Source organism: Diadema antillarum, unplaced genomic scaffold (genome assembly GCF_040938485.1).
Source record: "Diadema antillarum isolate AM-2024a unplaced genomic scaffold, OU_Dant_1.0 scf00000029, whole genome shotgun sequence".
NCBI classification, from domain to species: Eukaryota; Metazoa; Echinodermata; class Echinoidea; order Diadematoida; family Diadematidae; genus Diadema; species Diadema antillarum.
Window position 1 is genome coordinate 8,411,423 of NW_027270918.1, and position 13,151 is coordinate 8,424,573.

The 13,151-nt window shown below is 39.3% G+C and overlaps 1 protein-coding gene across 1 annotated transcript; it reads right to left on the reverse strand.

The window, feature by feature from the left end:
• Window positions 1-3,457: 3,457 nt before the first annotated feature.
• On the reverse strand, window positions 3,458-12,898 carry LOC139739260 (stearoyl-CoA desaturase 5-like). The gene is made up of 4 exons (XM_071649876.1): window positions 12,657-12,898; window positions 8,845-8,975; window positions 7,440-7,645; window positions 3,458-6,455 (listed from the first exon to the last, which is right to left on the reverse strand). The coding sequence occupies exons 1-4, from the start codon at window positions 12,883-12,885 to the stop codon at window positions 6,026-6,028; spliced, it is 996 nt and encodes a 331-aa protein (XP_071505977.1). The 5' UTR covers window positions 12,886-12,898; the 3' UTR covers window positions 3,458-6,025.
• Between the last annotated feature and the right edge of the window lie 253 nt (window positions 12,899-13,151).

Genomic DNA, 13,151 nt, shown 5'->3' on the forward strand with positions numbered 1-13,151 from the left:
ACCGCTTAACCGAATTGAATGGGGTTTTCTGCAAAGTAGAGCCAAGATGTTATATTTTAAGACCCTGAAGTAGCATTTAGACAGTTTAATCACATTGGGTGTTATCAATGCGAAATCTGATTGTAATTTTTTGGGGGACATACTGTATATTCATGAAGGTCATGGATCTTGAATAGTGACCAAGCAAGGATAGACCTATAAACTTTCCCCCTATACAAAGGGAAAATTACCGAATCCATTTCCTCCAAATATCACTGTGATTGGACTCATACAAGACTTAGTGTATCATTATTTTATTCGAATTAAAAGCTCAAATTACATGCTAGTTAAATGTTGAATGCCTTTGACTTTACCTTTCACCTTTTACTTCTGTCAATTTAAGCAGCTATATCTTCTATCCTTCTTACCAGATGGTATTACCGCTGGACATTCCTAGCTGAAGTTATGGCTGGAAAAAGTTCAGTGACCTCTGACCATTCACCATTTTCATGATCATATAAATATCATTGTAAAACTACTTAGTGTACTTTTTTTTGTCCGACAACTTACACAACCGCTACACGCTTTTTTAGTTGAAGTATTAAAAAAAAAAGAACAATGACACTTGACTTGTATTTTCACACCTCCAGTTTTCATGGAAGTGCTTTTCTTGTGATCATACTCATCTTTTTACCAAATGCACTATACCACTGGACATCCCTAGATGAGATTATTGTATAGTTAAAAGTGCCATGCACTTTTAGCCACAGTTTCGTGACATTTTTTTTTTTTTTTGACTAGGAGTGCTTTTCCCCCAAATCTTAGTAGTATAATTTTTGAAGCAAAAACAAAGTTCATCCTTTATAGAGATCCTTCGCTCTTAAAACATCCGGGTCAGAACTGACCCGGAACTGGGTCCGTTGGGGTCACACACCGTTCCGGGTCAGAAATGACAAGGAATGGGGTCAGATATGACCCCATTCAGAGTCATGAATTGGGTCAGGGTGACCCCATTCGGGGTCTTCATGACCAAATTCCAAGTCATTCTTGACCCGGAACGGTGTGTGACCCCAACGGACCCAGTTACGGGTCAGTTCTGACTCGGATTTTTTAGAGTGTTGTTGAGGAGGCCTATCATCTTCATCTCTAATCATCCCGGGGACTCGTGTATTTCATGATCATCATTATCGTTTACTCAGTTCTTGTTTCTTAGTAAGTAGATCACACACACACACACACACACACACACACACACACACACACGGACATGTACACATATTGCGGCATACTCGAACTCTCCCCTCGTCTTCTTTCCTTCTCTCGTCTCCATTTTCTGTCCTCCTCCTCCTCCCTTCTCGTTCTCTCATCCCCTCTCTCCCTCTTTTTTTTTTCTCTCTCTCTCTCTGGGTATACTTGTAGGCCGTCTAAAATGAAAAACACAGTATGACAAAGACAGAAGTAGTACACTGATTTTGATTTTCATGTGTTAAGCTGTTAACTGTCAACCACGGAAGCAGAGTTCACAGCTACACTCTTTTATTACGTCATCGAGATGATGAATATTCAATGACCATACATCTCATGGGGAAACACGGAGGGGTGCCTCATTAATAAGGACGATGCATACAACCAAGGAGGTATGTGATACCTCCTTGATATAACCCACTGCTAGCCCCCATTTTATCTGCAACACTTCTTCCTATACAACAGAATCATAACAGCAGCACCGCTGAAAATTAAAACAAAAAACGCGTTCTACGCTAAATTATCGCTGAATTAAGTTAGCTTTATTATTGGGATACATCCCGTATCTATACAGTGCTTGTGAGGCGGATGCAATTAACGTATATATCACTATATTGTACAACAGCATTGATTCTTTCACTCATCTTTGTCAATAGATTTTACATTGTCTTATTTTGACAGAAGTGCCGTTTATGGTTTCCTTTCAGTGTTTTGGTTTTTGTCTATATTTTCTCCATCTTTTTGAAACGAAGGATGGATTGTCCTCTTTGGAAGAAGATGTGACAAGGTGCGGCTGAAAAAGGAAACCCCTATAAACTACACGTGGACGAGCCAGGCATGCTGTGTAACATCACTTTACATAGAAGGCAAGTGTTTTACTCTTGTACACGTCAATGGTTATAATGACATTCACATGCAAAATGGACTATACTTCGATCTCTTCCCCTCACCGTGCTATACTTCTAAAATGTCAGCATGCTATATCACACAGTGTTCATTCATGCTGAAACTAGCATCCATGTACAATACTATGCTGCGCATTATTCGAAATATTCTTGGGCAGCTCCTTCAGAAATAATGACGCTAGGTTTACTTACAACATTACGATCTTGCTAACTCAGGGTAGCTAGCCTTTTTCTATGTCGGCACCACGGAAAGCTTTGCCGTCATCATTGACAGATATATAGTCTTTGCTCATATAACTTGGCTAATAGTAATATGTAATTGACGGAAAACATCTTGCCCAGTTAAGGAAGTTTTTCTAGGGTCATCCCAAGAGCTAGACACCCAGCAGTCATACAACCCACGAGCTAAGCACCAAGTAAAATGGGCCCCCGGGCTACAAACTAGGCAAATAAGACATATTGGGGTCTGATAGCTCGTGGACCCTTTAGCTCGTGGAACTATTTAACTTGATGTGGAGCTCCTACGATGTCTTATAACTCGTGGGCTGTGTGACTCGTGAGCAGCATGACTCGTGAGCTGTGTGACTCGTGGGTGCCTAGCTTGAGAATGCACTCGTTTTTCTATGAGCAAAATTTGAACCAATGACCTCCTCTCTACGATCACTACCTACTACACCACTATACAGCGGTGGCACCTATCTTTCAGCACCTTCATTCAGTCAATTTGTAACACACATATTCTCAAGTGTTGGCCTATGTACGCATCCAACAGAGTTTAGAACATCGCTTTCAGGTCATAGTCTTGCTTGAATCATCCCTCAGTTTCTCACGCCTTAAACATAGGGACGAAAGAGGCAAGCACTGTACATGTATATCACACATGTTGGAGATTGTATTGGCAAACTTTCTACCTCCAGATGAGCATAAACTTATAGCATGGATTTTCGTGTTTTGACGTATAGGACCCTATTGGCGTAAAAGACTAGGGAGGTGGGACCTCCCTGTAAAAAATAGAAAATTATCATGAAAAGAGAAGTAATCATAAAAATTGGGTGATGTATTGAGAAACCATTTTCCTATCAAACAATCTGGACAAATGCAGAACAGAGAAATTTGAAAAATGTTAAACCATTTCAATATTGTTACTCGAATTCGTATCTGTACATAACATAATTTTGTATTGTTTAATTCTTTATAAACTCAAGCAGGCGTGTACGGTTTCATAAAATGCAAAGTTATACTGTGATTACAACATCGTGTTTGGCGTGCTCTTCGCGTTGATTCGTGGGTGAAAACGTCAATTATTATCCTTCACTTTTATATATTTCTCGTTCGCATAGTCACGGTGAGTTGAAGTCTGTGTCATGACTAACATTGATTAAGATCCCTGTATGTTGCGTACTGTAGGAAATAATGGTTGGCATGTTGATATATAGGCTACTTATCGAGAACTGTGTAGACGGATTGTGAGCAATAATACGTCATGTGCTTTTGTAAAGTATACATTGTGCATCATCAAACATTAAAGTGAAATTATACGCTTACAATCTACGTTAGTACAAAATATTCATACTAACTAAAACAAAAGGCATTATAATAGCTTCTTAGCTATCACATTTCAAATTTGTGCGTAGCTCCAGAGAACTCGTTGGTGGTTTTGACGACCTTATATTGATATAAAGCATACCATCAGATATCTTATCATCATTTTTGGCATAAAATTACACAAAATACACACAAAAATGAAAGAGCATGACATGTATATACCGGTTGCGTCATATCAACTACACACATTCACACACATACACACACGTCAAAAACAAATGATATTCCGTGTTTTCTGAACGGAAATACGAACGAAAATTAGTTACATCTTCTTGGACGAAATTCCTCTTTCCAAAAATGAAATATAAAAGTAGATAACAAAACACAACACTTAAATGCTGCAAAATCTCAATATCCGTTAGGAGCATGCTTACGAAGGTTCTTCAGTATGAACAGTGGCGCAGATATTTCACGAACCTACCAGAAACTAAATCATTAATCCTTTATGTCCAACTGAGTCTAATGATATTACAAACAGTGAATGTCAGGTATCGGGCTCATACAGAGAGTTTCTTCTTCTTCTTCTTCTCTGGCGAATATTGAAATTATACTTATCTGGTTTGAAAACAAACATAGAGAACTAATACAACCCAATATATACAGGTATTTCCATCCAATCTGATATAAACTTCTTACAGCATTTAATTCGTTAAACCACATCTTATTTTCAGCAGTTCTGTGTACAAATGTGAGAGGATTCATATTTTGCGTTTATCCATGCTTGTAGACGTTAAAGTTCACGTTTATTTCTTGATCTAGTTAACTGTGTATATAGGTGTGCAGGTAAATAGAGAGATGGACAGATAGATGGATAGATAGGCAGATAGATAGATAGATAATTACTGACATTGACTGATGTGTTCATCTATTCATCGTTCATTGATAGCCAATACATAACTGAGTGACAAGTAGTATCATATTCTGTACATCTATTACATTGATATTAATTTTGTCCATCATGTCTGCGCTTTGAAATAAGATCTGCTGTCTTTGACATTACGGATGATGCTTTACAAAACTGGTTGCAATTTGACTTCACCAATTCCTGAAACAACGTGCTCAGGTTGTGATATACGACTAAAAAAGAGAGTTGATTTTCTTTTCAATAACTATTCCTTACACCTACTTCAACTTATCACAAGTCTCCATTACCTAAGAGTGCACTGTTAACGCTGTACAAATATCATCGACTTTGTTGTACAATTGGGGCCATATACATTGTAGAAGTTCTCAGCAATATGTGCGTAGAATTTAATCGAAATATTGAAGTTGGCATACATAAACGTGAGGTGCGTATTTTACCAACAAATGTTCAGAGCCATTCTATACTGGTACGATATCAGTAACCCTCGTCTATACTCTGTTTTAGTTCTATCACAGTCCACATCCTGACGAGGGTGATTAAATAGTCCGAGTAAAATCTTCACAACTGACGCCATGAACGATGAATAATAAAGCTTTACGATACTACACGTCTACCCAACACCTTGCTAATTCTTACCTCGTTTTTTTATTCTTTTTCTAACTTTTTGTTCAGGTCAGTAAACTCATTATAAAAGTGTGTGCTTAGTCATAAAAGTGCACGTGCTACGTAATGGCCACGACAATAAAATGATGTAGCATAATTTCTTTGAACACCGTGGACTGTATTCCACGCTACGACATGCCCATATCTCAGAGAAAATCCACAACAAACCGGAAATGCATGGATGCTGCCAAAAAAAAAAGGGGGGGGGGGCACATTTCTTCTATGAATTTGTGTCTGCTGGTGTATCACGCTTCACACTGCTCAACTACGAGTATTCGACATTGAAGTCAAATTGGTCATACCTTGGAAAAAACGATGATGTAATTCATTTTTTGCTTTTGTTTCCTCCGATTCGAAGAGATGATTATTCAAATTGGTATAGAGAAAAACTGAATGCACGCTGTCATGTAATAGCTTATTGCACTCTTCAAGCAAAATATTTGGAAAGTTGTATAATTGAAAGTTAATATGTGTATTTTTCATCTTCCCTAGAGCCCAGCAATACATTATGACCTTCTCCGTAATAGTAGTCTTATGGTAAACTTTCGCTTAAAATGGCAAATAAACAAAATCAGCAGAAGAATATAAGCAAAAGGCTTCAGCAGAAACTGACATCGCGTCAAAACCGAAGAAAAAATGAATACTTAAATAAAGAGAAAAAATCGTGATTTGTCAACAAAAGAAGAAAGGGCAGAAAGAAAATGCATAATCATTTCCGCTCATCTTAGCACGCCAAGATTTCAAGGCTGCATAATGTGGGCAGTCACTTTTTGAGGGCTTTCTCGCCCGTGCGCTCCTTGCGCGCATGGATGATTTCCGGTGCCATTAACTTCCGGTCCGTGACCTGGCCCAGCCATGCCATGGTGTCGATGAATATGGACGTCGGGTTGATTCGCCAGCCAAACTCTCCCGTGCGGTAGTCGCTGGGGAACACGTGGTGGTAGTTGTGCCAGCCTTCGCCGAGGGCGATCGTGGTCACAAAGCGGTTTTCGGCGGGTTTGATTCGGAAGTCGTAGGGGTGGTTGCCCCACATGTGTGCCGCGCTGTTGACCAGCCAGGTGGCATTCAGTATGAGGCAGAACCGAAGTAGTGAACACACAAGGAAGGCATTCTTGAACGACTCACCCCAGTACATGTACGGCACGTAGCACGGAAATACGAAGCACAGAAGAATCACAAGTGGCAGGTAGAACCTACAAACATTCAACAAAGAGTAAAGCAAAATGATCCTCACTGACGGAACACAAGGCAAAGACGAGAGAAAGTCTTCAAACGGAACGTATTTCGCATCGTTTTATATTTCTTGACCTTACCTTAATATGCTGGCTGACGAATCCTGAAGAAATATATTTGCTGATGGAAATGAAAATCCTAGGTCTGTTTCGTTCGCGTTTATGTTTTTGGGAATAGGCTTTGTCAAATCCTTGTGCAGCACTACAAAAATGTAAGCTTTTCATTTCGATATCAAACTTGTAAACAAATAAACATTATCTAATAGATGACCAGACAGAGTTCAAGGAAATAAAATGCTGATACTTAATGAAAGTCTGCAATTCAGTGATTAAATGGCAACCTAAGGAAAACAAACTACGGAAAACGGGTGTATGATCCAAATTTCGACTTGATCGGTATCATTAACGATTAATCGTTGGTAGCAATGTTCTTAGGCTATGCAATATTCACATATTTGATCTCATCAACAATACCCTTATTTTCTTTCTTGTTGTATATGAAGAACCAACCAATTAACGAGAGTGCCCATTCATTTTTCGGGTGATTAATCACAAGGTTCCAGGTTCGAATCCCCTGATGGCAGCAGCAGGTTGTACCCTTTGGCAAAGCACTTCGTCATTGCCTGCAGCTCTTCGGAGGAGCCTTAAAAGCCGCCGGTCTCGTGGTTGCTTCTCTACAAGCATAAATTTCTTCCTTTTCGGCCGCGTAAACCAAATCGTAATCCCAATTCAGAATCAGATACTCCTAGGGGGTGTTTCATAAAACTGTTCTTGAAGTTAAGAATGACTTAAGAACGACTTGTGATCAGTTCTTGTGCTGAATTATTGAAATTCTGATAAGTATAGCACATCAGAACTGATTACCAGCCGTTCTTAAGTCGTTTGTAACTTTAAGAACAGCTTTATGAAACACCCCCTAGTACGAGAACAGCTTATCTCACTGACCTCCTTTGGATCCTGACCACAGGGTCACGTAGAAGGTCGGAGCAGTCGACCTTCTTTCCATACTCGAAGACGTCAGGGTGCTTCTTCACCAGCAGCCATCCTACGTGTGAGAAGAAGAATCCGCGGGAGGCATTGTGTGGGTCAGCGTCGGTCTCGGAGAACTTGTGGTGGACTCGGTGGTCACGGGCCCAGTCGTAGATGTCGTTCTGAGTGTGAGGATTGAAGCACGAGAAGAGGGGGGGGGGGTGGTAACAAAGTGTCACAAAGTTGTCAGGGAGTAGTCGCAAATGTCACAAAGTGGTCACAAAGGTCACAAAGTGGTCACAAGTGTTATCATATATCTATATTTAAACATTTTCTGCTGGGATGTTGGTTGAGGTCGTTCTACCGGTTTCTCTTTATCTAAATCATTTGACATCTGCTTCATAATCATGATAAAAGAGATGTCTTTTGCTGTGGTCTTGGTACTGTTCGCAATGCCACTGCATTGTGAATCAAGATCAAAAGGGCAGAAACCAAGAATCCCCAGCTAAAAGAGATGGGTCTAATGACGGCCTCTTCAGAGGTGTGGTGCTTTGAATATTGATTGAGATGCACTCTCATTGAGTTTATGACGAAAAGCTTTGAACTCCATGGGTTTGTTTGTTTGTTTGTTTGTTTGCTTGTTGTTTGGTTTTTTTTTTAATCATCTAATCACTTATAAATAACCCAACCGTTCGCCTGCGTATCAAGCCTTTCTAAAGTTGCATTTGATTATTCTGATTTCCGGCTGTTAAAGCCAAAGAATAACCTGCATCAAGACTAACTTTTGGTTTTCATAAAATCTCTGCAAAAATTCGTTAACTTGTTCACCGTTATTTACCTCGTTTATTCATAAGCATGTAGATTTGTCTGTTCTACCGATTTGTACCTAAAAAGACCCGTTCGTAATTCCACTTTGCGCATGAGCAGAAAAAGGTCATTTGTACCAACAGGCATTTTGGTTTGTAAATTCACTGAGATAAGCATCTGTGATGCGATGATTATTCATGTGATCCTTATCTAAATGGTGCTTGCAAGCACATCCACCTGACAGCAAGAAAGGCATTTCGCAATATGAAAGGAAATAGGCTGTTATTGCATTCAATACAAAACAATGAAATGGCTGCCTGCTAAATTGTCAACTGATGGAGTATTCTGATCACCTGATCTCAACGCAAGTTCATTCTTTGTTTGAACATGAATTCCATAAATTGTTACGTAGGGCAAGCTTATGCATTTTGCCGCTTTGAAAACGAGTGAAGTGTCTAACCAACTGAGAAAAAAAGAAAGGTAATTTGTACCAATGTTTACATGAGCTAACTACGAACTGGCTTAACAGTAACTAAACGCAAGGACTTGTCGATCTTTTCACTTGCGCCCTCACCTGGAAAGCCATAGTCTGACAAATGCCCAGAAATGCCCTCAGCGGAAGCCTGGCCTTGTACGAGCGGTGAGCCCAGAGGCGATGGGCGCCGGCCGTGATGCCGAGTCCCGACAGTAGGTACACCAGTACAGCTGGGTGTACACAGGGGAAAACCAAATAAAAACCATGTGAATAGTACAACCGTGAATTTCATTAGTGGCACCGAAAATTATACACAACTATCTGCATTGCATAATTATTTATTTCTTTCTTTCTTCATTTATTTATTTATTCATGTTTTCTTTAGAAAAAACAGGGTATGGAGGTGTATCCTATTACCGAACGATTTTTGTTTTATTGCTCCAAACGGGCAACATTATGCAATAATTCCGCCAAAAATGTCTTTACAGATAATTGAAATGCTGATGACTTTAGCTGTAACGAAATTACTTGAAAAATAAGCCAACTTCTAGAAAAAAACCCGTATTTCAAATAACCCTTCCACAAAAGTTGTCTCTTTTTACCGACGCAAATCGTATTGTATTACCGAACGTGCGCCCTCTGTATGGGGAAATTTGTACATTGTATTTTCGGTCAATGTTTATTAATGCAGGACAACGAACATCGAAATTTTAGCAATTATTACGTAAATTTGAGGTAAATTACGTTTTGTTTTGTTTTTTGCTGCAGTTTAGCAATTTTCGGCACTGACTTCCCCTGTGAGATAACAGCCCGTAGTGCAATAAATGCGTATTCGAGTTGTTGTACGCGCTCCATTGAAAAAGTACGTGTTCGGTAATAGGATACCGTTCGGTAATAGGATACCTGACTATATATAGGCACATTCAGTTTGTTAACTGCTTTACAATGGCGCCCTGTCTATATACAAAATTGAAAATTACAATACATTTATAGTAACATGATTCACATAATTACAGATCAATGGCAGAAACAAACAAACAAACAAACAAAAAACTTAACTACATTTCTGTTACGTATAATACTAAATATATCAAAGGTTATACGGCCTTAGCAATTTGGAAAAGGGGAGAGTATATAACTATAAACAAAACAAAAAATGTCTAATGGGTGTGACAACTAGAAAGAAAAATAGAGAAATAAATATTGCTGGATCCATGAGAGAAAAAAAAATAAAGCATGCGGATAAATCTTAAACAATTTGTTTTGAATATATTCAGAGACGAGGACAGTTGTACTGCAATGGGGAGTTTGTTGAAAAGAGAGCTACCGGTGTACGGAAAGGAACGTTTCATATTCAGTTTTCGGGAAAGGTATTGATAAAGTGCAATTCTGAGAATGTCGTGTTTTGTAGTAATTGGCCGAATAAGAAGTAATCAAAGGGTTTAAAGAAGTAGGTACCAGATTATGAATAATTTTGAAGGTGAGTATGCAATATTGTAGCTTGATTCTTTCTTCAATGGAGAGCCAGTTTAAAGTGGTAAGCAAAGAGCACTGGGGTGTATAACAATCAACATTAAGCACTAATCGCGCATATTCATTCTGCATCCTTTGTATTTTTTGCATAACATCCGCACGAAAACATAACAAGTATACCGCTTCAAAAAATGTCAATTTCCCCGATAGCTATATTCTGGCCATTTTTTTTTTTCATCTGAGCACAAATTATTCTTATTTAGGAGCCCATACCAAATATTGAAGTCCTCTTCCATCACCATGAGTAGACGCTCCAAAGGTTTTAAAAGATTTTATTCCATAGATATCCTGGTTTGCACGTGAATATACGTGGCGAAAAATGATGAGGTATTGTAGCACATTGTAATAAGGTATCAGTGGTATAGTACACGTGTCATAGAGTGTGTTATCATTTGATTTATTTTCTTCCCTTTTTTCTTCTGTATGTGCGTAATTACTTATACATCACGATATGAACTGGCAAATAATTCCTGTCGCTTAGACAGGACGATAAATGAGTGTTTAGGAACAGCAAGTATTTGCAGAGCTTTGCCTACCGAGGGCTACTAGTATTTTGACCAATCACAGGAGATAATCTGTGTATCTGATTGCTTTGACTGATATCACGGACACTGTTTGACTGCGTTATCAAACTGATTAGCCCATACTAAGGACATGTTTCCTGTCTATTCTGTCAATAACTGCAGTCATTAGTCCATCCGCGATGCTGGTCAGATTGAATTGGGTGACGTGACTTTGCTCTTCCTCTGAAATCAAGTGGTCCGTTATTGTCACAGCATGTGGTCTCAGACGGTGATATCTGTTATTACGTCCATGGAGGTTATTCTACTCGTTGGTGGCATTGCAAAGATTTGCTTCAATGCATTCTTTTGTTCATCTTTGCTTTTTGTCTTTCATCTCGGTCATTGAATTACAATGAGGATTTTTTTTTTTTTTGCTGAACAAAATATTTATATTAACAGTCTATTAAGATTTTTTAAACGCACTGGTCATTGGTGGGAGGCAAAAAGTTCGATGCCAACTTCCAGCCAGTTTATGTAAGCAAGTAGTGACTTTAGTCTGACTTTGAACACTGAGGAACTTTATTCGTCATTGTTAGTGAGTATCTATGGGGAAAGTTTGATGAACTTCCGTTGATTGCGACACTTTTTATCGAATAACACCGAATTAAGAGATTACTGTACCAATCGCATCCACACTAGGAAGGCTTATCACAGGAACAAGAGATCACAAGATCGGATGTACCTTTTTTTCTCTTGTTTAAACGGAGAATTACATTATTGAGTGGATATCCGAGGGTATCAGCGTGACACAGGTTTCATTACAGCCTATGTTCCGTTACTCTTATCTCCAAAAACATCGCAAATACAAAGTCACCACTTGACAACTCCGTACACCTGCGCATTAGTAGCATTCAATAGATTCAGATGATTCGCGGAGGGGCGCGCTAGCCGCAAACAAAAAACGAAACAAAACAAAAAACAAGTGCACTATAATATAGTCTTCAACAATGTGTTTGTTTTCAGCCAATCATATTCTTCCCAAATGTTGAATTTGTGACATACCCTGGGAGTTATGTCCAGAGCTCACTTGCAGTAAATACTGTTGATATCGACCATAATTTTGGTATAAAGGAAGGTGGAGATCAGTCAGATTTAGGACGCTTTCCTTGAAAGCAACGTAAACTTTTCAGTAAGCCGTACTTCACAGCATCAAGAGTGTTCGAATGTGCACCTTGGTTACTATCATAATCATAATCACCATCATTACCATTACCATCATCATTATCATCATTATGGGGACCGGGCCTACTTGGAATATTCAAGGAGGTGTTCGCGATAACTTGCGCAAAACACAAGTTGTATGTGGGACATTAAACTTTTGTACAAACTCGGTTTAATTAGGTTTTGAACGGTAAACTTCTATTCTTCGAATCACTTTCGTTTTGCCCCCCCCCCCCTTGACTCTTGTTTTGTTTTGTTTTTTCCTTATAATATTGTTGTTTGACACAGATCTGTCCTTCCGTACTCACATTGTATTATATGGCATTATTCTCTCTTCACAAAGAAGAAAAACCTCTCGTTAAGCGAACACCTACAGATCTGAGTTTAAAAATTAATGGAAATATATTCAAAGATTTTCTGGCTGGGAGAAAACGCAGGAATGAAAGAAAAGTACTTAAAAAGTGAAAAAGAAAACAGAATCCAGCATCAGTCTGGGCCCCGTCTTATAAAGCCCTCAAATCAATCACAAGTCCCCAAATCAATCGCAACTTGCATTGAAGCTCACATGAAACTTGTGATTGATTTCTATCACAAGTCTTTATAAGACAGGCCCCTGGAACGCACACCTCTTCTAGCTCTCTTTCGGTCACTTACTCCATGCAATAGTGTAGAGTTTGCAGCCCCAAATGGAGACTAGAAGCGCGTAGACCGAGACGAGATGGAGCAGTGCCATCAAAATCACGTTGCGCCACACAATCCGTAGAGGGGGCTGTTTTTGCTGGTAGGAGGCAGCGAACGGTGCGGGCTCGAGGTCCGGTCCCCCCTCCAGACCGGCGTCCTCATGGGAGGGCTCCACGCTCATAACAGGATTCTTCGGCGCCATGGTTGTTCGTAAGGTCGTCTGTTCGAGGCGAGAATAAGAGGGGGAAAACGGTTGGGAAAATTTGGGGCATGTCAATCTCACAAAATTACATGTAGATACACAAACGCAAGCACGTGCGTTACAGTTACAAATTAAGTAAAAACATCTGATAAACAAAATAATGGTAGAATTGCGGAATTCAAGACAAATGGTATCATTTCGACAAGCAGGTTTGTCAGCATGAACCAGGGAGCATAGAGAAACACGAACAAGTTGACTACAGACAC

Coding starts and splice junctions, on each gene's coding strand:
- LOC139739260 (XM_071649876.1), bottom strand. CDS start 12,885: ATGGCGCCGAAGAATCCTGTTATGAGCGTGGAGCCCTCCCATGAGGAC. Junction 8,976..12,656: donor ACTCTACACTATTGCATGGA/GTAAGTGACCGA, acceptor GTGTACACCCAG/CTGTACTGGTGTACCTACTG. Junction 7,646..8,844: donor GTCAGACTATGGCTTTCCAG/GTGAGGGCGCAA, acceptor CCTCACACTCAG/AACGACATCTACGACTGGGC.